This window comes from Camelus ferus, chromosome 23, assembly GCF_009834535.1.
Source record: "Camelus ferus isolate YT-003-E chromosome 23, BCGSAC_Cfer_1.0, whole genome shotgun sequence".
Lineage (NCBI taxonomy): Eukaryota > Metazoa > Chordata > Mammalia > Artiodactyla > Camelidae > Camelus > Camelus ferus.
Genome location: NC_045718.1, coordinates 28,057,211 through 28,084,241, shown reverse-complemented (window position 1 = coordinate 28,084,241; position 27,031 = coordinate 28,057,211). Strand labels below are relative to the sequence as shown.

Below are 27,031 nucleotides of genomic sequence, written 5' to 3'. Positions count from 1 at the left end.
GAATGCCTCCTTTTTGAGCCAGCCCCAGAGACGACCGCACCGAGGGACAGTCACCAGACCAACAAAACCATCGTCACCACATCAACACCAGCTTCTCCACACTTTCCATGTGTGATCACCAGCCCCGTGACTCTCGGGGAGGCAGAACAATGCCAGGGCTCTGGGACACAGCACCACGTCCACCTACCCCCTGCACGGGCTTCTGAACTTGCTGGGGGCAGCCCCACAGGGGGATGAGACAGGCCTTATCCTAGGAAGCCCCTGGGGGCTGGAAGGAAGTCCTTGGCCAAGGTGTTTGCTCCAGTGAGAAGAACCCTCCCTGGGCCTTGAATTGTCTCCCCCTCCGTTCAGGATAAACCAGATAGAGAAATTCATGACTCTGAGTAGGAGAAAAGTGAACATTTAATGCCACCATAGTTTGATTCTTTTTAAACACCAGATTCTTTTTTGACAACGTTTTACACCTCATATGCCACAAAAAGTCAGAGATCGTAGCCAGCAAACAATGTCTTCACACTGGAAATGGCACACAGCTCAATGAATTCATGTCACCAGTTTTTGAGAACTATAACTTTCTTTTCCAGACTGTTCTCCAGGTAGCCTGCTCACATGTATCATGATAAAGCCAACAGCTAACTTTCTTATATTGCTATGTGAAGGCCCATACACAAAAGCCGGCCTGTTTGCAAATAGGTTGTCGGGACCTACCCAAGTACAGAATAGTTGACTTCTTGACTTTAACAAATGAATTTAAGAAAAATTTGTAACAGCAAACACTTCTAAGCTAAGAACTTAATTTTGAAAACGGCATCAATCTTTTATCCAAATGGTGAATTTAAAACAATGACATCAAATACCACCATTGAATTTAAAATGAGATTTTTATGAACTTATTTGCGAATCTGCTGTTTCTGACACAAGAAATGCACTTGGGCAGGCCTTGCCTCCAATTTTCAAATCGGCCCATTTCTACAGATTAGCATATTTATATATACATACATACATGACTAGCGCTGAAAGAACCACAAAGATCATTTAGCATACTGTCCTCATTTTACAGACTAGAAAACCGTGTTCCAGAGAAGTTGGATAATATCTCCAAGGCCATAGGACTCTTATCAAAACTGGGGTCAGAACTCAGGGTTTTTGTCCTGTGCTGTTCCACCATGTCACATACCTTCTGTACACATGCATCCGTATACACCCCGTGCACACACATCAGTACGTACGTGTGGCGTGTGTCCACGTATCCACATACCTGGTGCGACAGCACCTCATGGGAACAGTCTGGGATGCCAGACTCAAGCCCCGGTTCTATAAAACTGCTCTGGGAACTTGGGCCAATCGTTGGCTGTTGACTCAGGTTCTTCATCGAAAATGGTTATCCCCAGCTCCTGCACAGAGCTTTCATTCCTTCAAAGCACTTCCCGTCAACTATACCACTTTCTCTTTACGCTGTCCCGGAAGGGCAGCTATCATGACCCCCCAGTCTCCCACTGGGGAGCCTGAGGCCCAGCAAAGTGAAGCGACTTGCCCAAGGTTGCATAGTGAGCGAGGAAAGTGGGCCTGGAGCCCGGTCTCCTTACTCCGAGCTCAAGGCTTTCTCTCCTAGGTTTAGCTGCCTCTCAAATGAGACTACTGCCCCCAGCCCCTCCCTGCCTCTCAGAGATCTAGTGAGGGGACAATATGCCTTAAGTATTATGGGTTGTAAGACTCATTAAAGTGCTTTGGTTTCTCCAGAAAAAAAACAGGTACTATCTATATCCAAGGTAAGGAACTCCAGTTGCTTTTCTAAACCCCCTTCAGTAACACCAGGGCAGGGGGTGGGGTGTCTTAGAAAATGTAGGAACTCAATACTGTCTGCACTTCTCAAAAACTTAGTGTTCAACCAGCAGGAAGAGGCCAGATCCTCGTTCACTTAGGCCCGTGGAGGCTGATTTCCAAGCCTGTTATCATCCAGTTCAAAAGGGAAGGATCTTTTCCCCGTCAGCTACTTACTTACTATAGAAACAAACTCGATTTTGAACTAAGCCCTGTACTTTGAGGACTGGACTCTAATCCTTGTTCTCCTGATTTACTTCTCCCCCCAACCCCTGCCTGTGTCTCTGTTAACAGAACTTGCTAGAGTGAGAAGAAAAAACCACCACAGATCCACCAAACTTACACTTCGATGCACATAGCACTTGGATAGCATTTCCAACCACAATGTATTAATAAATTATAAAACACAAGCGACGCTACAAAACATCCTGAGTTTACAAATAAATGATAACCTCTTCATAAACTGAGTATGATGCTGTGGGATGTGGTGAGCAGTCTGGCGAATGAGGCAGTGAGCCTCTTTAGTTTTGAAGGTAATTTCTACATTTACATAAAACAGATGTGTGAGTGCCAGGGCCTCAGCGCTCACCCTACATATATGGGCATTGGGAATTGCATTTAGAGGAAATTAATCATATGCACTGAAAGCGTGGTACCATTTCAAGCACCACTATATGTCCAATATTATGCCATGGTCTCCAGTTCTGAGCAGGGCCACCCAAAAGCAGAATGTGTTTGTTTAGGGATGGATAAGCAGCTTTCTGAAACTTTGTAAAGATTTTTTTTTTTTTCCTGAGAAGATGAGCTTCTCCTGGACCGGAATTCTGCTTTTATCTGGAAATGATGAACAGTTTGTAATAAATATGTATTTTGTCAGGATTGCTAAGTGACACAGTTTGTGAGTTTTACCCACAAATGCTGACAGATCTTTGCTGGAGGAGGAGAGAGATTATAACCCAAAGGAACACTATATTCCACCACCTGCCCTCCCCATTCCTCCCCTAAACTGTTAGACCATTTGCTGGCAGTGTCAGTGGAACTGAGTGTCAGTTTTGTTTCCTTTGGCACAGAGAAAAGCGGGCTTGGCTGGCCTGTCTTGACTTGGGCAGTCGAGTCTCAGTGTGGCAGTGTTGAAGAGAGTCCCCTGTGGGGAAGATGGGCCACACTGCCCGGGTGGCGGCAGGCAGGCCCCACAGCCAGTACCAATGGATGGCTTATTCAGCATCAAGTCCTCGAGAACAGGGCTTTCAATGTGTTTTTTTTACTGGCATGGTTTCAGGGTTTAAAACACATTGCCTTTAAAAGTGAGGAAATCTTCTAGTACGTGCTCAGAGTGGGGCTAATATTCTAGCAGGAAAGAACAATGAGTAAATTCATGAATTCTTCTGGTTTCAATTTTGAAATTAATTCATCTTTAGTAATAATTTCTTTTATAGCCTAAACCCTTTTTGGAACAGGGATCTTAAAAACATTCACAACATCGTTACTTACTGGGAGTCCTGCTTACAGAGCAACAGTGGTCAATGACAGGCAGCTGTGTGTAGAACCAGGCTAACAAACGCCTGGGCTCTTGCAAGCCCTGCCTCTATCCCAGGAAACCCAGATCACACAACTGCTTTCAAATAGTAACACCTGTGATAAAGTCTGACAGATTAACCAAAATTCATGATTGGCACCAGAATCTGAAGCACAGAAAAGGGCTCTTGCTCAACATGAATAGAAATCCAGAAATCCGAGAACCAGCACAAGATGTGTATGTGTGTGGGTCAGACTTTTTGCATCACCACCGTGGATGGTTTTTGTGGCTGCAAGGAAGTCACTGCCACCTTCCAGGAACACAAACTTCAAGCTTAAGACTAATTTATGACAAACGGCCAGATTCCTACCTGCCAATCTCCCCATTCTGGACTGCATGGCATTTTATCCCAGTTTCTCTCCCCTCCCCAGCTTGGGATCCCGTGTATGAGCCCCACCTGTGTCAACATAGGAAAGACCACTGCATTTGCTTCTCAAGTTTCCCCACATTCAGAATAGCAACTGGAGCTAAAACAACAGACAGGGTGTTCTGATTTCAAATCTGGAAGAGATGAAAGTTAGAGACAGCTTCCCCGTAATGGAGAGGGGAATTCAAGGACAAGAGGATCAAAAGTTGCAGCTCTCAGGTGGGCTTGAAAGCCCAGGATAAAGCAAACTCTCACTCTGTTGCAACATGAAACACCACCATGAAATGCAATATGGATTCACTCCTGGAGACAGTATCACTATTTCCCCTTCTGGGCTTTGAGCTTTGTTCTGCTGCTGATGCTTCCATCTCAGACTAAACTATTTAGAGAGTGGGGCAGATTTCAGACAAAGAATTAAGGTTTCTGTGCCTAAGTGTTCATTTCAAATAAACATTTTTCTGGTCCTTTCATTTGTGGATAATGAAATGGAATAATGCATTCTTTGACATTCCTTTTGCCTCCTAGGTTATCTGTCACAAAAACCAGGAGGAGACCTGGACCAACCACACATCTCGTCATTGAATGAGGGGTTCTTCAGTTGTTGGTACTAATTCAGAACAGCTGACCAGCTGTATAGTCAACTCATAGGTAGAACCGGGAACAAGCACATCGTAGCATAGAATTCACAACTTCTTCACATGGTTTATCAATACTTGGTATGTTAAGATGTTTTCAGCTTACTTAGGTTAGAAAAGACAAGTAAAGGAAAGAAAATAAAGAGCCAGAATGGACAACCTCCATGCAGGTTGTTTCCCTAAGCCACGGCCAATAGCACCCTGAGAGATGCTGCATGGTGTGGCATCTGGGGAGGCCAATCTGACTTGGTAAGATAGCTCTTGATTTCATTCAACCCTTTTGTTATCTCATGAAGTTGCTACAAACATATAAAGCAGGTTTAGGCAGGAGGCAAGCCAAAGGCCACTCCTGTAGGAAAGATTCACGGATCAAGATTTTAAATCCCTGGAGATATTTCCACTTAGTCTCACTCCGGGAAAGGCATGAGAACCCCACAGGAAAGCAGCACAGCGAGGTAACCTGTGCGGAGACGTGGGCAGGATAAACACAAAGGACACTGATTACTCATCAGATGCATGTGTTTCCAACAAAGACTGGGCTACTCACCTTTGAACATCCCCACATTAAAGGTTTTTCATGAAGTGGTATATTTCAAACCAGCAACCAAAGGGATGCCAAGTGGAAAACCCAAACGAACTCAACAGGTTAGCATCCCTTGAGGTCCAGAAGCTTCCTTTATGCTGCTGTTGAACACGCCCATCCACACAAGTGCTGAGACCAGAGGTGTGCCCAGAGCCAGGGGGCTGCCCTTGAGAATGGGGTTAGGATGAGGGAGCTCTTTCTTCCCAAGTGGCAGACACACTTGTTAAACTAGAGGAGGAAATGATCCATTCTGGAGTAACCTTTCACCATATTTTAGCCCATTTTAGCTAGCAGATGGGAGCAAAGCTTCTGTGTGCACGTCTGCAGAGGAGAGAACTCTAACGGAACACAAAGCCAGACTTGTCATCCATGGAGCTGGTTTCCAGTCTAATGGGGCTAATGCTAATGCTCAGGGCTGTCTCTGCCCTGTTCTGACCAGTAGAGGACTGGTACTAGGAAGCACGAGACTTTGGTTCCCACTGACTGAGTTCAGCTGAGCTTCTCCAGCTGTGTAGCATTGACAAAGAAATGCAAAGGTTCTTTTTCCCCAGGGAGCAGTTGGTTAGCCGGGACTGCCTCACCTGCAAGTTGGCTCACGTAGGTATTCTGCATTTGAGGGCAAAAAGAACAGTGCTCTAGAAAACCCTGGGCACCTCCATCAATCAGCAGGCTGCAGGGGCCTGGGAGAGGGCCTTGACCTGGAAGGTAAGCAAACACCCAGCTGATCCACAGCTGTTATCAGACAATGCCTTGACCATTCTGTGCCTTGGGTTTCCATCACTCAAGCGGGAATGATAATCCCTAAAGGAACTGTGGCAGGGATGAACAACTCAGTTCGACAATGAGCTCCGAAGTTCCTGGAGTCAAGCCCTGTACATCCATATGCATGACACTCCGTGCCCTGCATGTGTGGTGTACAACAGGAAACCTTTCTCTGTCTTCAGGTGCCAAGGTTGAAGGGCCACACCTGGTCCTTTCTTGGGATGGAGGCTTTGGTGCACAAGAGAGCTGGGACTTCTTGTATTTAAGCCGCACTCCGGAAAACAAAAAGTTGTGCCACCCTCCCCCTCCTTCCTTGTTCTATGGTAATATTGTTGGGGTTTCTGAGCATCTACAAGCCCGAGAAGGTCTCCAAACTGGGAAACATCTTCTGCGCTAATAAATTTGCAAAACTAGAGAAGAAAAAAATATGGCTCTGTTGAATTGGTTCAAGCTCTCACTCCAGAGTCTTTGGAATAAAAACAAAGATGAAAAATGTTGTCAGGGCCATGAAAAACCTTGGATTTGTGGGTAAGTAACTAGTATACGTGCGTCAGGACTTGGAGGGGAAACTATTCAGAACATCCCATCCAAAGGGTAAGCAGGGCCTGATCCTAAAGGCTCCTTTCACCTTAAAGACGCACCCCTCTCTCCGCTCCTTTCTCTCAAGCTCACGTACACCCGCTCCATGATCGACCCCAGGTCTGCCCGCTGACCCTGCCGCTCATGGGAGGTGGCGTCGAGCATCACCTGCTGTTCCAATCTTCTTTGGAAACACACTGGCTGGTGCCTGAAGTCTCCATCTTCTGTCTGGCCTTCCCAGCAGAACCAAAACAGACAGGTAACATTGATTCATATGCAATACTGATTAGGAAATAGCTCTACAAACACAACTTACTTAGAAACAGCAAGTCAGAAATAGGGTAAAACACCAAGAGAAAACGAGCTGTAAATACATTGCAAAAATGTGTTTGCTTTTCTTTTGTGTTTGTTTTGTTGTTGTTTTCATCTTGACTAGCACCATCTGTACACCAGAACATATGAACATAAATGTTTGGATAATAATAAAGATTTGCAAGGCACTTAATCAGTCATTCGGGGTAATTTGTTGTTGTTTTGTTTACGCTTTCCACCGCAATCCCACATCCACCCTTGCCCTTTCTCACAAACCAGGAGAAGTGTGAGGTCTCTTTTGCCGGCAGTTCTTATGTACAAACAAGTTCTTTAAAGTTCCTCAAAGTGCTTTTTCAGTCTCACCGGTCTTCCACGTCCCTTGGGCTTCCCATCATTGTCTCCTCTCCCGCGTGTTTGGTGTCTGCATCTTGCCTACGGAGAACAAAAGAAAAATCGCCTTCCGCTCCACGCTCCCTCCAGACTTGCCACCGACCTTCGTCCTCGTTCCGTGTCTCTGCACGCCGCCGGCACCGAGGGCCCGCCGAGTGCTGCCGGCTGTGGATCGGATCCTGGAGTGAGGGCCGGGCCGGGGCGGGCCGGCGGCGGCGGCGGCTCCCTTCAGCGGCGCCTGGAGGTGATGTCAAAACAGGTGATCATCATGAGGTGCGCCTTGCAGAAGTTGACGCGGCTCTCCAGGCGCTCCGTCACGCACTCCAGCGCTTCCAGGTACTCCAGGGAATCCAGCTCCAGGACCTGCTCCAGGTCAACTGCAAAGAAGGAAAAGCCTGCTGGAGACTTGGGGACAGCGCGGAAGGATGGGCTCAGCCCGGCCGGTCCGCCGCTGCACCTGCGCCTGCCCCTACACTGGGTTGGAAGGTCCGAGGCAAGACTTCCGCGCCCTCCTGCCCGACCCTCTGCCTCTCTCAGGTCAACAACAGAACAGTTTAATACTTGCGATTATACTAGGGCCCTTCGTTCTAGTAACTTTAGATCCCTGACATTTGATTGAGACTATACTGAGGGCCAGAGTGAAATTCCAGCTCTCCCACCTCCACCACCTCCATCTCAGGATTTGAGACTCTACCAGCACCATTCTTCTTCATTAACTACAAAATAAATAAATCTTCAACCTGAGGCATGGGGAACATCCCTCCTTTTGGGGGTCTCACCTGAGTGATGTTTCTACCTCTGCCTACTCATAGGAAGTACATTCTCCAATTAGTCCTTCACACAGCTGTAGGTAGCTGCCTCTCTAAGCAGCTGGAGAAACTTGACCCTATCTCTTGGCCCTTCCTAGCACAATTTCACATACTCATGGTTGTTTGGGAAACAAGATGATGATGAAACCTATGTTGTGGAATGTATGTGATTATGATTCTTTGCTCAGAAGGTAAGCTGAGATTTAGAACCCAGATTCCATCCCTAATGTTTAGGCCTGCACAGAGTGAAGTCTGTTTCCTTCAGTTCCTCTAGAGCTGTTATCTGGGGCCATCCCCTCCTGGCCCTCAGCTCCTAATGGGTCCAGGGGTACCTGGGCAGAGGTATGGCTGCCTGGCCCCTGATCCAGAACTGCTGCAGGAGGACAGGAGTAGACAGCAGCCAGGGTGGTGGGGGTGGCCCTGGAATCCAAGGCAGGAGACTTGCACTTGACCTCCAGGTCAGCCAGGCCTAACATCTGCTGGCACAGGGTCCTTAAAAGTGATAGGAGCGTCATAACTGCAAGTCTGCTTACCTTCCTAACTAGAGTAGCCACGAAGAGTAAAACAAAAAGATGACAAATGGTTTGAGAACTGTAATGAGCTACAGGAACACCAGGGGCTGAAACCAAGGCTGATTTCTTTTATAGCGGAGTTAACTGAGCTGCAGAGAAGTGAGGTGTCCTGCTCAAGGTTACACAGTCAGCAAGGACTGGGGCTGGGGATGAGGCTAAGGCTCCTGAATATTGGTCTAATATTTAAAAAACAAACAAAAAAATAAAACAAAAGCTCAACATACCATAACCACATCAGGATCATCTTGAAAGTACATCAGAATTAATAAATGAAAAAGAAAATGGAACCCAGCACATGTATTTTGATGCCAACACCCTGCCTGCTTATTACCCACACCGAGGGAATAGTCAGCATACAGCCTCATTGATTTTTTTTTTTTTTTCGTCATTCTAGGTTTCAGTTCATTTTGAAGAACCAGTGTTTCTCCTTCATGAAGCCTTCTGTTCATCCTCTTTCTCAGCATCAAAAAAACAAACAAACAAACAAAAAAAAACCCACAAAAAACCTGATTCCTGACATATACAGAGGCAAGAAGAAAGTGGTTGTTTCCTGGAAGCATCTACATAGATACTGATGTTTAAGCTGCTCCCATTCTTGGAAAAATGTGACTTTGCAAGATGAAAACAATTTTTTAAGACTGCCTTAAGCACAAACAGCTCTCAAAAATTAAAATGTTAATGAAAGCAGCAAAAAGGAAGGGGAACTGATGGATGGGCGCCCCTGGGATCCTGAAGTGCCTGAGGATCCACGGATGAAGGAAAACAGTGTGCTCAGGTGGGAGAGACAGCGTCAAGCTCCACGCTTATGCTGTGACCAGACTTCAGCTAATGTCCTTGTTCGTGGCTTGTCTGTCCCACTAGAGCCGTAGATGGGAATACCCTGGGGAGCAGTTCAGGGGTCTGTCCAGATTCCTAGCAAGGGAACAGCTCGGTGCATTGTGCAAGTAGGTGCTGAGGACTGTCTGTTGAGGACAATTATTTACTTCAACTCTGGGACAACTAACACTGGTTACTACGGATGCTGCGCCTTCATCGTGGGCAGGCCATGTAACCGGCACTTGATGATGGACAGTAACTTGTTCACTCTCACAGCAACCCTGTGAAGTAGGCACTGTTGTTTCCCATTTGACAGTTAGGGAAATCAAGGCTCAGAGAGGTTAAGCGTCTTACTCAAGGATTCACAGCTAGCATCTAAAGCAGGTCTGCATGACTGTGGTCATCACCACATATGTTACAACTCAACATGGTAGGATGCATCATAGACTGGTCCCAGTGCCCTGTCCTCCTGTTCACTTAGTTGATCCTCACAAGAGCCCATGCGGCACTCAGGGGAGATGTTATGACCTCATCATTATGGAAAGGAAACCGCTTTAAGACATACTGTGAAAGTGGCAGGGCCTAGCTGGGAGGCCCATAAATTCTGTCCTTCCTTCTTCACCTAGGATCATTTCACCCAGTATTTCTTAAACCTAAGCCTCCAGACTCTGCCTGTCATGTTCCCCTCACAGGGATGCTGGAGAGGGTGCTGTGATGTTCAGGTAACAGTCATGAAGAGAGGGAGGCACCAGGAGGCTGAAGGGCTGGAGGGAAGAGCTGATGGGTGCTGGACAGGAAGGGGAGGGATAGGAATTTTAGTGGAAGTAGTGCATTTTATTCCAGAGACTAAATCATCTAGCATGGGGCCCCATATCAATGAAATAGTTGGGACCAGATTTGAGATTCATTTTGTGGCAAATGGAATGGTTAGGAACAAATAAATAAGAGACAATTGAATCCATCTTTCAAAGAGAGCAAAATTGTTCTGAATTGTCATTAGACGGCTACTGTCATCCTGGGCTTTCTATTAAGCGGAAATAACACTGTGAATGTTATTCTTTTCACTCAAAAATGTTTTCCTTGCTTTCTGGGTCCTTTGTGAGGCTTTTCTAGGATTGCACATTCTACCCTATTGAGAGCTCTATAAATTCTTGTCTATTTCAGGCTAGATATGCAATGTGATTTTGTGGCCTGGAAGCAGATTTGTAATATAGCCTTCATGTCTGGGCGATCCTCTGCCACATGCGGGGGGTGGAGGGGGGTGGGTGGATCTCATTTTCAGGTGCTTTCGACTGAGACACATTAGAAGTAATCTTGCAAGAGCAATACTCCCTGCCCTGCTGCTGCCCCCGCCCCTCCCATCGGCCCCAGGAGAGGGGCACTGCCTCAGTGCTGGGTCTCCAGCTGAGGGGCATCAGATGCCCTTGGGGTCAGATCGCATCTGTGTCCCTCCCAGGCTGGGTGACGAGCCAGGCCTGTGTAGCTGGTGAACCAGGGAGTCACAGAGACAGGCCTTACATTCACTGAGCCACTTGTTGGGATCCAGCATCAGATACTGTTTCGTCGTCTCCAGCTCCTTCATCAGCCACTCGTACTTGGCTTGGACCTCCGCGATTCTCTGCTGGCGATGCTCCAGGATTTTCAGTTTCGCATTGAAGCACATGACCTCCTAGTACACAGATGGGAGGAGATGGGGGTGGAGTGGGGCAGGGGAAAGGACCTTTAGCTCAAATCTAGCCCAGGCAACCTTTTCTGGAAAGGAATGCTTGTGCTTATAGTCATGCAAAAGGCGCCAGTCCTGGGAAGTTTGGGAGGGACCTGGGGGAGCAGCTCAGGCAGCACATGTGCAGGGAGGGACTATCCCAGGCATTTCTCAAATTTAGAAGGCAGCCAGCGGTCCAGGCTGGAGCCAGGAAAGGATGGAAATGCACCAGCTCCCCCAGCCGCTCTCCAAAGCCAGGTGCACAGGCCCATTTGCCAGGGCCCTTGTCTCCCACCCACAGCGGAAGCTGCCGGGAGTCTCCGTGGGCCTGGCCCTCCTCTCGGGCACAGCCCAGGGGACCTGCTGGGGAACTGCCACCACCGCTTGCGTGGGGAGGGGCCCGCTCACCTTGCTGTTGCCCCCTCGTCGCCGCTGCAGCCGCTCCACATCGTCGATTTCATAGACTTTAATCTCAAAAGGTTCCCCAAGGCCCCTCTGGGTGCTGCGCAAGGGGCCGTCCACCCAGCGGACCCCCCCGCTGGTGGGTGGTTTTCTCACCGGGGAGGGGGTGTCAAGGGACAGTGCTGGGATGAGCCTCCGTCTCTGAGAACCTAGGTGGGGGATTCAGCCCAAAGTTAATCTTTTTGAATTTCTATCTTTTAAATATATTTTTTGATGTGAGGGGTGGGGCCATGACAGGCCTCTCAGGGAACTGCTACAGAGCTGTGTTTGAAATGCTTGGCCCTTCCACCACCACCTCACTGTCCACTCGCTTACACTGGTACCTCCACCAGCTCAGGGAGCCCCCCCCCCTTTCCAGCCACCTCTGGCTTCCACCTTAAAACACACGCACACGCAGGCACACCAAAACACACAGGCTGGAGGACACGCCATCTACAACAGACGGCCACACTGGCCATCTCCTCTGTACAGGTACATGGTACAGTGAAATTAGAGATGTTTGTGTAGGGAAGAAAGATATTAGTGTCTGGAATTGTAGTAAGAGGAGTTTATTTGCTTCAGCAACAACACTGGAATGAGCACAGGTCACGTGTCAGGCCCCGCTCAACGTGTTTTATGTGCTGTGACAAGGGCTCCTAGCTGCCCCCCAATGCCTGCTTTCCTCTTCCTCCTCAGCAAGACACCCCGAGTTGGAGCAGGGCACACGGCCACCCAGATGCACCTGTGTAGTACAAGTGACTTAAGCTCCACCAGTGTGACAGAAACAGAAGTGCCCTGTGCAACAGCTAGAAAGTGTCCTGAAAGGGGGAGGTTTGTCTGCCTCGTCCTCTCTCCTTTGTTCTGGATGGGAAATGGGCCTGCTGGCCAGTCCATGAGATGAAGATCATAAACAACAGAAAAATAAGAGGACCCTGGGTTCCTGGCGCCCTGGAGACTTTCACACGGTCACCTATGCAGACTTTTTTCCTGAAGACTTAATTTTTTTAGAGCAGATTTAGGATTACAGCTGAATTGAGAGGAAGGCACAGAGAATTCCCATGTCCCCTAGGTCCCCACACACGGAGAACCTCCCCTGCCATCAACATCCCCATCACAGTGGTGCATGTGTCACAACCTACACTGACAGGGACACCCAGAGTCCGTAGTTTACATTAGAGTTCCCTCTTGGTGTTTACATCCTATGGTTTGAACAACTGTGTCATGATATGTATCCACCATGACGGTATCACACAGAGTATTTTCACTGCCCTAAAAATCCCCTACAGAGACTCTTCCACGAGAAATTAATCTCTATGTTGTTATTGGGATGTTCTGTCACAGTTAAGCCTAGTACCCGATTTAATTCTCACAGAAGAGGAAACTAAGGTACAAACGACTTCAGTAACTTGCCCAAAGTCTCAGTGTTCCCTTGTCTAAAAAAATGCATTGCCCACATTCTCCACCAAAATAATAAAAATTAAAGTATCAGGTAATAAATGATTTCCTCCAAAGAATAGGTTATCATTAAACACCACAGAACTTGGCACATAGTAGGTGCTCACTCAACATGAATATCCTTTTGATTGTTTTTCTTCGTAATCTTTTTGGGGAGCTGAAGAGCACACAGGAATCACAGAGATCGTATGTATGGTCAGGCCACTCAAGACGGCTGCTCTCTGGCTCTCTGTGGATCACCTGCTCAACCTGCTTCACTCACGGACTGCCCCATCCTCTTCATTCTAGGGCTTCATCAGCCCCTGGTAAGCGATGAGCCCTCCTGACGTCAATCGCTCCTGTAAGTGGCAGCCTCCTTCTCCCCTGAGCAGGGAGGGCTGCTGCCGCGTCCCGCCTGCTGTCTGCCACAGGCGGTGGGTGTTGCCCCAGGACACTCTGACGCTTTGTGTAGGATCCCCTGTCCAATAAAACAATGAGGTCTCTGTCGTTGTCTCTGGGATCTTTCTTTGGTCAAGGCCTGCGGGCCTGCGGGCCTGCGGGCTGCAGCCCAACAGAGAGAACATGCAGATTTGTGCCCCTAGAGGCAGGTCTCTCAAGGATTATGAAAAGCAATTACCATAGTGTGGCTGCATGGCCGGGGGCCCCACTGCTCCAAGTACCACCTTTTCCGGTGCCTGGGGGCATGAGTGAGTGAAGCCTTGGCCTGGCTTCTGAGGGTGGGGACTTATATTTCATCCACCTTGGAAGCAGAACTAGCCTCTTGCTTTGGGCGATGATCATGCTTGCCCCTCTGGTTCTGGTCCCTCCTCCAGCGGGAGGCTGCAGGCTTGGCCCCCTGGAAGCTGGCGTCTGTGGGTGCTGGTGTTGCTTCCTGGAGCTGCATCTCCTGAGGCACACCCACCCATAAGCAAATTCCACCAGGGATGGGCATCTCAGAAGCTTGCTTTCTCCTGGAAGGAGGATGGTTGGGAAACGTGACACCATCCCAACAGGTTTATCCTGAAGCTGAAGGAAGCCTGACTTAATTTAACTCAGAATTAGTATGTGGTCACTCCTGAGTTTGAGGAAAGAAGGTGGAGTCTGCCAGAAGCCTTGGCTAGCTGCTCTTAGAGTCTGGGCCAATTCTGCTTTTAAACAGAACAGATAGCGACTTCATCCAAAGTCAGATCTGAGTGAGAGTGCAGGAGAGCATGTCACGACATGGCAGCCCTGAGAATACGAAGGATGCACAACCCTGTAATTTTCTGGAAACGGCCTGTATCTGCTAGTGGGCTGATGCTGCTGGAAGCACTGGTCCTCACAGCATCACTCCCCGTAGTGCTGAAGGACTCTTGAAGGAGTCAATGCCTTCTCTTCTCCACTCTCCCTCTTCATTCCTCCCCTAATTACGTGGGTTCTGCCTCTCCTCCAGAGATACACTGGGAGACTTAACTCAGGGTGTGATGGGGAAAGCTGAGGGCAAGGGCAGGGGACTGTGGTCAGACTAGAGGAGATGGAGTTTAATGCTGAAAAGGAAGTTTCAGAGGGAGAGATGGTGCCCTCACTTTACTGGAAAGGGCACAGGAAACTGGTGCCAAAACGCCACATCATCACGGGGAGAGAACTGACCACAGGGCCTTGGTCTGACTCCCCACAGAAATATGACTTCTTGGATTTTCAGCATGGTCCACCATCTCCACCTCTCAAGCAGATGCTCCCAGCTTTCTGCTGAGCCCAGCCTCTGCCAGTGACCACTTCCTTCCAGGCTGCTGGAAGGTCAGGGTAGCATCTGAGGTAGGGATGCGGTGGGGAAATGCCCCAGTTTGGGCAACAGTGGTGTGAGGCCCTGTTGAACACAGCTGTCTGGTTTGGGATCCCACGTCCTGAACCAGCTTCCTGCTGATGCCAGCAGGTCAGGATTCCTTCATCCTCTCTCTCCTAACTCCCTGCTCATCAGCCCAGCACTCTGGACATGGAGAAGTCAAGTGTGTAAAGAAACACTTAAGCTGGTAACTGCCAACAATTTTGCTGCATGAAAATCTGAGCCCACTCTCTCCCCTTCCCACTGCAGGCGTGGCCGTCAGCTGCGTGCGTTAGGAGGGGCCCCTGACCCGTCACAGCCTACTTCACTCTCTCCTCCGCAGCACTGACAGCCCCAGTGAGAAGTCTGATGTTGGGCCTTCCATTTTTAACATCATCGAGTGCAGATGAAAGTGTCCACACTGAGTCCAAAGATGCTGTTTCTTAGGTCAAATGTCAGGAAACACAGGCATTGGGAACAGGCTGACGCCCTTTCCCAACTCCCGCCCCTGAGAACCTACCATCATTAGCTTCTCCTCCATCACCCCCCATTTCCATTCTAACTCAAGGTACTGCAAACATCAGAGATGAGGAGGGGGAGGGAAAACATCAAGGTGAGTGAATTTACTGACCAACAAGAGCCAGCCTCCTGCCTCCAGATGAATGATGATGCTGGCTGCTCCAGCTGCTGGAGACCTTGAATTGACAAGCGAACCCTTCCCAAGATGGAGATGAGATGGGGAGGGGTCCGGGCTGCAGGGCTCTCCTCAGGGCAGAGCCTGGGCCCCTTACACGTGACTCACAGCCCCAATCCCCCTCACTCTCTACTCTAAGGGCATTCCTCGGTGTCGTAGGGAGCCAATTACTTTTCAATTTTTCTTCCAATGTATAGTCAGAAAGATTCTCTCACTTGGAGCCCTTTCTCATCCATTTCTAGGTGGAGTCTCTTAGGAACACTCTAGAAATCTTAAATCGGCCAACAGGCAGCTTGCCTTACCCGTTTTCATTACACCAGAGACTACTGTGTTTTCTGAATTCATTAAAACAAAAGAAGATTGCACCTGAGAACCAAACGAACAGCAGTGGGAAGGCAGAGTGAACCAAGGGCTCTGAGGCCCTTGGAGGAGTAACTAGTCACAGATTTTGGTGCAGTGGGTCTGCTAACTGAACCCAGCCACCCATCAGTCAGCAATGTTTACTCAGCACCCGGAGCAGGGAAGTGTTTGGTGATTAGAGTAGGAAAGAAAATACAGGACAGGCTCAGTGTTTAATACACAGGTCACTGGCAGGGCGAGATATGAGAAGTACACAGAAAAGAACTCAGCTAACTTGTAAGACCACACTGCCTGCCAGCCATCCAGCCAACCAGTGACTCAGTCAGCAGTGTCCAACTGATTCCCAGTAACCTGCCCCAGCCCAGTGCTGGGGCCCCAACAGGCTGAGTCAAGTGCAGAACAAGCCATGCAGGAGCTCATGTCGGGGCAGGTCAAGCTCTGGGTGCATCTCAGAACCAACACGCTCCCTGGCTGGCTTCTCCTGGGGCAGACCCGCCCTGTCTCCTGGGCCTTCTGGATGCTGGGTCCACACCCAGGGCCTGCTGCAGTGGGAAAGAACTTCACTCAGACCAAGGTGCTGATCTAATTTCCAGATTTCTCCAGCCAGCTCAGGAGGGAAGGAAAGAGAGAGAAAGAAGTCAAGAGGGTAACACACCGGGTGTGGGGTGAAGTGTCAGGAACCTGGGGAGGAAGATCAACGTCAGGGAGAGCCCACAAGACACAGGATACGAAGGAGCTCTCAGTGTAAGGACGGGGCCTTGGGTGGGGCCAGGCTGATGCAACCATGGCTTAAACTGCCCATCACTGATTGACATCCTCTGAGACATGGAATTACTCTGGACAGGATGGACATTTGCTCCCCACCTGGGCTGGCTGCCATCACTCTACTTCATGGCTAATGGCTACACATACAAGTTTGTGTCACCTGCCACAGGGGGCTGGCAAGGAATAGCAGAGGAATGGATAAAAATCCATCAGTAGAAAGCAACCCACAGCTTCTGTCACCTCATCACACTTTCAGCCAAGAACCTATAATGACTCCCCACTGCCAACTGCAATCATTCCTACCATAGTTGCCACATGTACAAGGAATAATTTGACCAGGACTTACCTTTCCTGTCATGACATCCATTAGGAATAGCCCCCTTGTGGAGTTAATCCCACTCTGTTGTCCCTAAGCCATGCTCTCCCTGCCCCAAGCTTGTGCTCCCATCACTGCCTCAGCCTACAATGCCCTTTACCTGCTTTGCCCCAGCATCCTTCAGGGCCTGGCTCAGTGTTTCCCCATAGCCTTCTTCAACTGCTCTGGACCCTCTTTGTCTAAATACTTTCCTACACTAAAGTCTCACTGCATCTCTCAGCACTTAGCAACGTGCCTTGGTTCATTGTTCTCTGTTCCACGTGCTTCGTCCTTGCTCTCCAATGAGGTTATACACTTCCCAGAGCGGCCTTGTCTTCCACGCTGCCTGCCCTTCTCCCGTCATAATTGAAACTTTCATCTCACCAAGCTCTGACAGCACAGAAGAGGCCCGATCAAAATTTAACAACAAAAAATAAATCCCATGGACTACGGATCATCTTATGGAAAGGAAGTCACATTACCTCCAATATTTTTTACATTATTTGCATCATCTTATACAATGTGAGAATCAGAGAAACCGTGGTAGTTATCTACCAACCCCCTCATTTTACTTTTATGTGAGAAAACTGAAGCCCAGAGAGGACAGTTATTTCCTAAAGGTCACACAGCCCAAGATCCCAAGTCTACTGCTTTCTAGCTCAATCATCCCACTGCACTATGCCAAAAGGAAGAATCCAATTCCATACACTCTTCACCAACATGGATCTCCAGGCACGGGACCACAACAGTGAACCATCACTATGTTTGACTGTTTCCACTGTTACGTGCACTAGAAAGCACTCAAAGAGTGCAAGCTTATCTCCCTGGGAAGATATTTCTAGCTCATTTTCACTAAGGAAATAACCAAAGCATTAAAGTTTTCCAAATTCAAAAGTAATCTCAGCTGACAGATAACTGCCTGTCTCCTCTGCACTGCCAGACATCTCTAGTGATAGTAAAATCCAGCCATCGAGCTAGGAATTTCCTTTGAGGAGGTTTATGGCTTCTCTTAAAGAAGTTGCTTTTGATTTATGCTGATCATATCTGACAGCCAGCATTTCTCTTAATAATAATCATAAAAAAGTAAGACAAGGTCACAGAGCCTGGAAGGAGCATATCTCCGCTGCCGTATCCATTCTGGACGCGGACTCTAGGGTGGCTGCTCACAGAGGCCCAATGCCCTCGGCGCTCTCTCTTATATCCCACCCCTGGCACCTAGCCTGGTGCTCTGCTTTTACACCAACAGCCTAACCTAACAAGGGACCCTCAGAGAACAGCATTTACAAAAGGTCACACCAAGCAAGGACATGTGCAGAGCCTGCAGTCCAAGTGATTATTTTAGGTTTCCTTCCTCTTTGCTCAGTGTAACAGCCAAACCAAAAAATGCAAGTCAAGAAAAAGAGCAAAGATGCAGAATAAGATGGATTGGTAGATTCAGGACACTAAATTAGAGTACGTGAAAGCACTCTATAACACCCAAACCCACGTGAGCACATGGCAAACGTCACACAATAATCTGGACTTTGAAGACCAACACTGGGTAGATTGTAATAATAAGGTTTATTGACTAAGTACTGAGAAGGCCAGATTTTTTTTTTCCCCTGCAAAGACTCTGGCTTACATAAATTTTCTTGCTATTTTTAGTAACTACTATCAATATATTTTAATGCCCTTGACCCTGCAAATAGGACACAGCAGCTGTCATGTTAACACCAAATGGCTTTCTGCTATCCACTTGTCTTCTACGGAGTTCTGCTCCCAGGTCTGCTGCTGAGACCCAGGGCTGAGGGCCTTCAGGGGAGCACGGTCAGAGTGGACCACAGCCTGATGCACACACCGCCTGGGAAATAAAGACATCAAGATCCTGACAGGCATGATGGCTCCTGAACAGGCCAGGAGGGTAACATCCTCATCACGTTTCATGATCTGTGATGGGGTGGGTGGCTGGGTTGACCTACATCATGATGTCTAGAGTTACAACATGACTGCATGGTCCCTTGAGGTTGGTTTCTTTGATTTGAAGCAGACAGATGGTTTATGATGTGCATTAACCACAGTCTTTACATTTGGAGTGGAACACTGCACAGACTGTGCTTGCCTGAGGTGTGGGAACAGAAAAAGGCAACCCTGTGGTTGAGAGATAAAAACAGGTGGGGCAATCGCTGGCTGCAGCAGCTGCTTGAAAGAAGAGGCCTCACTTCTGGGTCTTACCCCATCTTTTAATTCCAAATATGCTGGTGGCACCAATATTATCTGAGGGCTCTGGGAGAGACTAGGGTTTCATAGAAGGGCCACAGTGTGACTAAGGACAGGCTGGAACCCCAGGCCACGCTCAGTTCAACCAAGGTGCAGAACTGCATGTGGGGCTCTGCGGGAGATCACTTCGTTACAAAATGCATCCTGTGCTAAAGAATGAGTAAGGACAAGTTCTCTGAAATCCATTTAAGAGCAAAGATGAATCAGCAAAATTCTCAAGGAGCTTAAGTTGTCCTTGGTTCCTTTTGTCTTCTCTCTCTGTCCCTCTCTCTCCTTACTGACCTTTCACCTCACCTACCGCGTGGCTACCTGGGCCATCAGCTCTGACCTAAGTCCTCTTCTCCTTGGCCATCATTACTGTCACCTGTCCCCCAAACTCCAATTAATAGGTCACTAGGCTTTATACATTAGTTCCTCGGGAGTATTTATTTGCCTTTTGATAGGAGATTCCTGGAAATGGCAAAGACTTCCTCTAAAAGCATGTATTTCTGCACCACGGTGTGTGTGTCTGTGTACCTGTGGAATATTTCAGATCTGTGGCCAGTGTGCACATGTGACTGTAAGTGTGTTTGAGGCGGAGGTGTGTGTATAGGAAGGGCTTCCCCAACTGTACTTCAATAAGACAACGTGTGCCTTGTCCAATTCCCAGAGAGTGGCTGCCAGGGTCGGGGGCATCTCTGGGTCATCAAGGTAGCTACCCTGACCTAATCCCTCAGGTGGTTCTAAGCAGCAGTATTCTTGGTCCTTGAGCAGAGGAACCCAGGTCTCTGGGCCCGAGGTTGGGGGAGGGTGGGTACCCATGCAGGAAGGGGCCGCTTCTTTTCCCCCCACAGCTGGTGAGCATGGAGCCGGGCCCCTGGTGCCCTGGAGCGCCCTGCCTTCTCCCGGCTCTAAGACCGAAGGGCATTCACAGCCTGAAGGTGTCGTGATGCCCGTCGTTGGGTTTTGACAGTGAAGCCCTCCATGGCTCTGGTGATGGGTGGTGGGAAAAGGGGAGCCAGGGCGCCGATGCCCGCGGCCGGGGCCCGCACCTACCTGAGTTGGCGCGTTTTTTCGGGGCTTTGAGGCTGCGGCAGCGCCCGCCCACGGAGCTGCTGTTCTCGCTCATGGAGTCCTGGGCGGACGACGCGCTGCCGGTGGCCTCGCTGTCGCGCATCATGCTCTCGTAGCCGCTGCTGCCGCCGCTGTGGTAGAAGAGCGCCGTCTTGCCCATGGCGGGCGGGAGCTCCCCGCTCAGCACGCTGCTGTTGTCGCTGCCGTGGCCGCTGCTGCAGCGGTGGGGCCTGCGCGGCGGCGTGATCTTGCTGTAGGGCGAGGGCAGCGGGGCGCCGGGCCCCGGGCGCTCGTCGGCGGGGGCCGCGCGCTCCTCCGCCTCGGGCCCCGCGCGCCCCGGCAGCCCCCGCGGGCCCGCACCGCCCTGCAGCAGCTCCGAGATGCGCCCGTTCACCGCCCGCAGCGGCAGCTTGGACGCCAGGCCCGAGCCCCTGCTCCGGCTCAGCGACTGCGTGGACCAGGACATGGGCTTCCCGCCGGGGGGCGGGCCGGAGCTCTGGCCCACCGCCTGCGGCAGGGACTTGGTGGAGAAGCTCAGGGTCTTGGTGGTGGAGGTGGACAAGCTGCGCGCCTTGGGGCTGGCCAGGAGCAGCTTGCTCACGGCGGAGATCTTGGACTGGCTGGCCTTGGGCGAGGCCCCCGCCGACTGCGTGGGGCCGGGGTTGGTGGGCGAGGCCCCGGCGCTGCGGCCCGGGCTCCTCCCGGTGCGGGGCATGGTGCTGTCCTTGCCCGCGAGCAGCCGGGAGCTCATGGAGGACAGGCTCTCGGCCCTCTCCAGCGAGAGGCATTCGTAGTGGCTGACCGTTGTCCTGCCGAGTGAGTTGGTCCTGCTGGCCAGCTGCTCCAGTTTGGCACTGAAGAGCTTGCTGCTGCTACTGGCATCCTTCATCTTGCTGCTTGGCTCATCCGTGAAGCTGGCCAAGAAGGGTGCAGGTTGGTTCAAGGGGCTGCTGGAGCTGCTGCTGCAGGTGCTATGCTGGGGGCTGGCCCGGTTCTTCTGGTCCAAGCTGGACTTTCGGACTGGGGGCAGTGGGGGAGTCCCTTTGGGCCGAGCCAGGACACAGTGCTTGGGTGATGCCACCTTCCTCTCCAGGGTGGCCTTGGAGGGCTGGGTGCCGGAAGCCAAGCCGATGCCGTTGGTCTCTGCAGTGCAGTGGTAGAAGAGGCCGTCCAGCTCCTCCTGCCTGCTGGCTTTCTGAAAAGCCCTGGGAAGGCTGCTTGACTTCAGGCTTTTGTTAAGATGCACAGGGCTCTGGACAGCCACACTGGGCAGGGCCATCTCACAGCCATCCACCACCCTCCTGAAGTTGTCAGCTGCGGGAGAGGCAGATACCTCACCGCTGCTGCTGCTCAGCCTGTCGCCTGGGCTGGCCTTCCTGTCCTGTTCTGCTCTGGCCTCAGGCTTTGGGGGGCCTGTGGCAGTCTCATACCTAATCCCTTCTTCACTGGGATAAGCATTCTCTTTTTTTACCTCTTCTTCTCGTTTCAGCCAGGGGTCCTCAAATTTCATCTCTTTCTTTGCATTGGTTTCCTTGCTCTCCTGGGACTGGGCTGCTCTGGGGACTGAGCTAACGGTAGCAATGGACGCCTCAGGCTCTTGGATGTTCCGGGGACTCATGGCGATGCAGGGGTAAACTGTAATGTTGGTCTTCATGGGGATGTACCCTTCGTAGCTGCTCAGACTGGCCGTGTTAGAGATGGTGACCATGGCCTTGCCCAGGGTGGAAATCTTGCAGCCTTTGATGGGGGTTGCTTTGTTGAAAGAGTCTTCCCCCATTTCAGACAAGATGAGCAAATTGTCAGGGCCTGCCCTGGGCTTCTCTCGGCATACCACACCGGTGTTCTGGATGCTGCTGACAAACTCCGAGGCTGGGGGGTCTGCCATTGCCTCCCCATGCCCGAAACACGCCTGAGCGATGAAACTATGGCAGGGCTGCTCGCCGTCACTGCCTGTGCTCATCTCACTCAGCCAGGAGCTGATGGAGGAACGCCTGCTTCCTGCCTCCCGGGCCTTCTCGTCCAGGTTCAGCTTCGGGAGGGGCAAGAATTGGGTGATACTGACCTCGGAGACTGGAGCCACGTTGGAGTAGCACTCCAGGTCCTCACTGATGCTACCGATGATGCTGACGGGCCGGGAGCCCGAGGCCAAGGCCTGCACAGAGCAGTCGCTGTTGAAGCTGATGATGCTGGTGGGGCGGCCGCTGTCCAGGACCCCGCTGATGGTTAACTCCTCCACCAGGGTGAACACCAGTTCGTCCTCACCGTTCAGTTCCAGGGGCTGCTGCACTGTCACCATCGTGGTGCTCAGTATCTCCTTCTTGGAATCTGGAGAAGTTGCTGCCTGATGTTCGTCATCGACAGGGGTTTCTGGGAACCCTTTGCTCCCAGCAGACATGGATTTCTTCAAAACCTGGGGGCTCATTCCAACCGGGGGTGTACGTACCTCGGGCTGCAGCAGGGACTCAGTAGAGACCATGCCGGAATCCTTGCTCAAGGTTGGCAGTGGGGCTGGAGAAGGCAGGACACCCTTCTGGGTGTAGACTTTGCATCTCTGGGAAGAAGAGCTGGCTGGCTTGTATTCTGAGGTCTTGGACAGGCTGGCGATGCCCAGCCTCGGGGAGCCCATTGGCCTGGGCTTGCCTTCCACAAAGCCACAGGAGTTCAGGCTTTCTCGGCTGCTTTGGAGGCTGGGGCTCTGCACGAGCTGGGAAGAACTGTGCTGGCTGCTGCTGCCAGGGATGCTCCTGGGTGAAGCAGGGGTGGGGCTGCTGGTAAGCAGTGCGGCAGGGACGGGGGAATGATTCCTCTGCACCTTGGAGGCCGGGGGCTCAGCGCCTTCTCTGTTGGTCAGTGGGTCATCTGACCCGTCATCTTCTTTATCAGACTCACAGAGCAGGCCCGCCCCAGCTGCCTGGCTTAATGGGAGACTCTTGCTTGCCTGCTCTTCCCCAAACTGGGCGGGCAGCTCTTCAAAAGGGAACTTGCTGGGCTCCTCGCTGCCGTCGATGCAATCCAGTCTCTCCTGCAGCTCGGCGAATGTGTTGCACTTCAAGCAGTCTCTTTCTGACTTGCTGGCCGCGGCCTCTCCGGCCTCCGTGGACCGGCTGTCGGCCCTGGTCTTCTGCAGGGCCGGCACGATAGGGACAAAGTCTGGGGGCCCCTCGTTGTCGGTGAGCTCCTTGTCAGAGAGGGCCGTGCCGTTCGGCCCAATGTAGATGACTGTGTCACAGGACTGCTCGCTGCTGGAGGAGTAGTCGGGGTCACTGGACAGGTGGGGGATCGGGAAGTCTGATTCCCCCGCGGCCCTGGCGTGGAAGGGTCTCAGCTGGGTGGGCCTGCGCATTCTGCCTTCCTCACAGGAGCTTTCCCCGCCAGAGGAGCTTGATGTGTACTGTGAGTGAGAGGAAGACAGTTAGTGTGGGCGCCTCTTCCAAGACAGCAAGCCTGACATCCTGGGGTGACTGGTGGAGGCCCTCGGCTCAACACAGGCTGTCCAGACTCCAGTGGGCCTCCCTGCACAGGGGTTGTTCCCCGAGGTGTGCCAGGCCAGGCGCCCGCGCTTTGTATGACATGGCCTCTTACTCGAAGCATAACCTCTACGAGGCTGCCCATGAAAGGGGTGACCAGCCCATGCCTCTTCTGACGGCCTGAGGACCAAGGGAGGGATCACCAGCTTGGCACAACCAAGACATTTGTGACAACTTGTGCCACACGGAACACTGCTTGGAAAGATGTGTTTTTGACGAAAACAAAACAAAACAAAAACAAAAACGAAAAGGAAGGGGGAAAAGCCCCATACATCACCAGCTGACCATAGGCCAGAGTGACCACAATCATGATTATTTTCTCAAACATTCTTGTCATGCCGCCACTGTCCTGGCTTTGCCCTGGCCTGAGGAAATGAGCCCAGTGGTTTCTAGAGGACTCAGCATCCACCAGAAACTACTGAATTAACATGGCCAAACCCAGCAGCCTGAAACTGCCTCTCGGAAATGCAGGGGCAGTAGGGCCACCTGAGAAAGGAGTTCACAGTCCTCTTTGGGTGAATCAGTTGAAGGGCCAAGGTAGGCAAGAGATAAATTATGAATATTTCCTGTCCCTCCAAAATTTTCCACCTCAAAGTAGCAATCCATTGTATCTCAAGTGGATCAAGCACTCCCTGTTAGGGGGGCCCAGGCTGGACAACCAGGAGCAGCACCAGCTGTAGGGAGGGGAAGTGGCTTCTGTATCGGCCAGGGGCTCCTGCCCCAAGGAGAAGGCTGAGCCAAGCCATCAGCAGCCCCACTCATTGGGCCCCTGGTGCTTGGGGATTAGAAGTATTGATTCAGCTCTTTCTGACTCAGTTCCCAGGCAGGGCTCGGAAAGCTACTTCATCCTCCGCATCCCTTGCAAGCTCCTTACCTTCGTTTTCTTCTTCTTCATCCTCAAGACTCTCGAGGCGATCTGGATGGTGGACAGGGTTTCGGCGTAGTTCCCGGCGGCGGCCGAGATGTGCGCAATCATGGTGGTGCGGCAGTTCACGTTCCCCAGGGACTCCCGCAGCAGCATGGTGAGCTTGCTTTCTCTGCCAACAAAGTGAATTAAGGCTGCATTAGTGGGCCATGCTTCACTTTGGCTGTCATGGTAGGACTTCAGGCCTCTACATGGCTTCTTGAGGGCAGTGGGGTGTCTTTTTCTTTTTTCTTTTTAATGGCGTACTAATTAACATCTTCTACACAGGGCTATTTGTAGTTGGCAGCTGAGCAAGTGCTTCTAACCCCAAGGACAGAATTCACGCAAAACACCTCCCTTGGCACAACGTGTCCTGGCTGTGATGAGGTAGTCCTGTGTGTCTGTGTGTGTGCATATGACATTGCACATAATGAGACCTGGGAATAGAAATCAGATGACAGGAGGGACAGAGGAGGGCCCTATGACCAGTGATTTGGCATGCTATCTGCACACCTGGCCCTTCTCTGCAAGTTTCTGCACCAGGCATCTGTGCAACAAAAAGCACTTTGCCAGCCATGAACTTGCATTGAAGATCTATGTGTTTATAGTACATGCAAGGTTTCTTTTGCCAAGGAGTTGCCCCTTTATTGCCATTGTCTCTTAACTCATATTTGCATATAGTAAGGATTAAAAAAGAGATAACCCTATTCCTGATTATAACTGAGGAAAAACAGACAGGTTCAAGCACTCACTCAATCAGCAACAGAATGTAGAACTTTCTAGAAGGGCCTCCTGCAGGGACTTTGCAGGTGCTGTGTCGGGCCAGTGTCCTAAGTGGTGATAATTAGGTCCAGGAATTTACGAATAGTGTTTCTAGGCTTTTCAAAAAATGACCAAAAAAAAAAAAAAAACAAAACCCCAGCAAATTTCTTCTGTATAGCACAGGGAACTATATTCAGTATCTTGTAATAACCTTTAATGAAGAAATATGAAAATGAATATATGTATGTATATGCATGACTGGGACATTGTGCTGTACACCAGAAACTGACACTACTTGTACTGTAATTCAGATAAAAAAAAAAAGATTTGGTGGAACAACTCGTGTTTCTTTTTTCCATTCCTATATATGTCCCAACATTCTTCCTGCTTTGCTTTTAACAGGCGTCTGCTTACGTCATCATCAATTCTCGTCCTCTCAACTCTGCCAGATGTCATGTCATCTCTGGAGCCTTCCCTGATCCTGAAGGCTGAGGTTATTCCTTTGCTTCCCACGCCCTGAGTTGTGTTTATTTTGTCAGGTGAGAGGGGTTTGTCCTCGTGTCTGTGTCCCCATCAGGCTGTCAGTCAGCCCCCTCCCTGCAGAGCTCCCTGGAGAGGGATCGTCCAGCTTAGCCAACTCGGTGTGAGATGCAGGCTCCTGTCAGCAGAGATTAGACATCGGAGACAGGAAATCACTTCACATGTGACCTGCATCAGGCCTTCAGGGAGGAGAGACTGGTGTAAGAGCAATGGTTTTCCCTTTCCATCTGGCACCAATTAAGGTGTCAGTTCAGAGATATGGGCTCACTATGGCTCAGTTCCAGGGCAATTTAAAAATATATCAAGGTTTCCCTTCAAGCAAAATAATCAGTGATAAAAGTGGTGTAAGGAGAATGCTATGGACTGAATGTTTATGTCTTCCCCAAATTCATATGTTGAAAGCTAATGCCCCAAGTGATGGTATCTGGAGGTCAGACCTTTGGGAGGTGATTAGGTCTTGAGGGTGGAGCCCACATGAGTGGGATTAGTGCCCTTATAAAAGAGGCCCCAGAGAGCTCTTTTGCCCCTTCTGCCATGTGAGGACATAGTGAGAAGCTGGCTGCCTATGAATCAGGAATGGGCTCTCACCAGACGCAAATCCACTGGCACCTTGATCTTAGCTTTCCAGCCTCTAGAACCATGAGAAATAAATGACTGTTGTCCAAGCCCCTCAGTCTATGGTGTTCGGTTATGGCAGCCTGAACTGACTTGGACATAAAATTAAGTGGAGTGTGGAGGAGGAGCCCTCCAGCCCCAGCTCCTGGGTCTGAACATTTAACTTCCTTCCAAATGTCTATCAGGTGTGTCATGGACACCACCAGAGCTGACAATCAGATCGAGGAGCCCCATTCCTGGTGTATACTCTCAGCAGAGACACTGCACCTGGATGAGTCTAGGGCTTCGTCTTTCATTTGGGAAGTGGAAGATAGATTCCATTAGTGTTAAATTGCAATCATATATGGTTAATTATTATTACTGGTGATAGTTATTTCTATTACGTCTCCATGAACACTGACTTAGTGAATGCTGAGCCATGCTCCTAGGGGAGGTACATGGTTAAGGTTCCTGAGAACCTCTGGTCACAATAGTTCATTGATCAAACAATACATAATCTTGTTTTATGTGCATTTCTGTTTAAAGACACCATCATGTCTATTGCTTATAAATAATGAATTATATGTACTTTCTTTATAACAAAACACTAGCTGAAAAGGG

General features: G+C 50.3%; 1 protein-coding gene and 1 long non-coding RNA gene across 6 annotated transcripts in view; one reads left to right on the top strand and one right to left on the bottom strand.

Moving 5' to 3' along the window:
- Positions 1–384: 384 nt before the first annotated feature.
- Positions 385–27,031, bottom strand: part of KIF26B (kinesin family member 26B) — a 428,353-nt gene continuing 401,706 nt past the window's right edge. For all 5 annotated transcript variants that reach the window (XM_032466561.1, XM_032466562.1, XM_032466563.1 and 2 more), the window contains 5 exons: positions 24,485–24,647; positions 20,066–23,474; positions 11,333–11,535; positions 10,741–10,891; positions 385–7,402 (listed from right to left, as the gene is read on the bottom strand). In XM_032466561.1, the coding sequence (XP_032322452.1) occupies positions 7,254–7,402; positions 10,741–10,891; positions 11,333–11,535; positions 20,066–23,474; positions 24,485–24,647 (4,075 nt within the window). In that variant the 3' untranslated portion in view covers positions 385–7,253. The remainder of the gene's footprint in view (positions 7,403–10,740; positions 10,892–11,332; positions 11,536–20,065; positions 23,475–24,484; positions 24,648–27,031) is intronic.
- LOC116659258 lies at positions 4,160–12,990 on the top strand. The gene is made up of 3 exons (XR_004314500.1): positions 4,160–4,237; positions 9,736–9,742; positions 12,978–12,990. It is a non-coding gene; the product is annotated as an uncharacterized LOC116659258 (long non-coding RNA).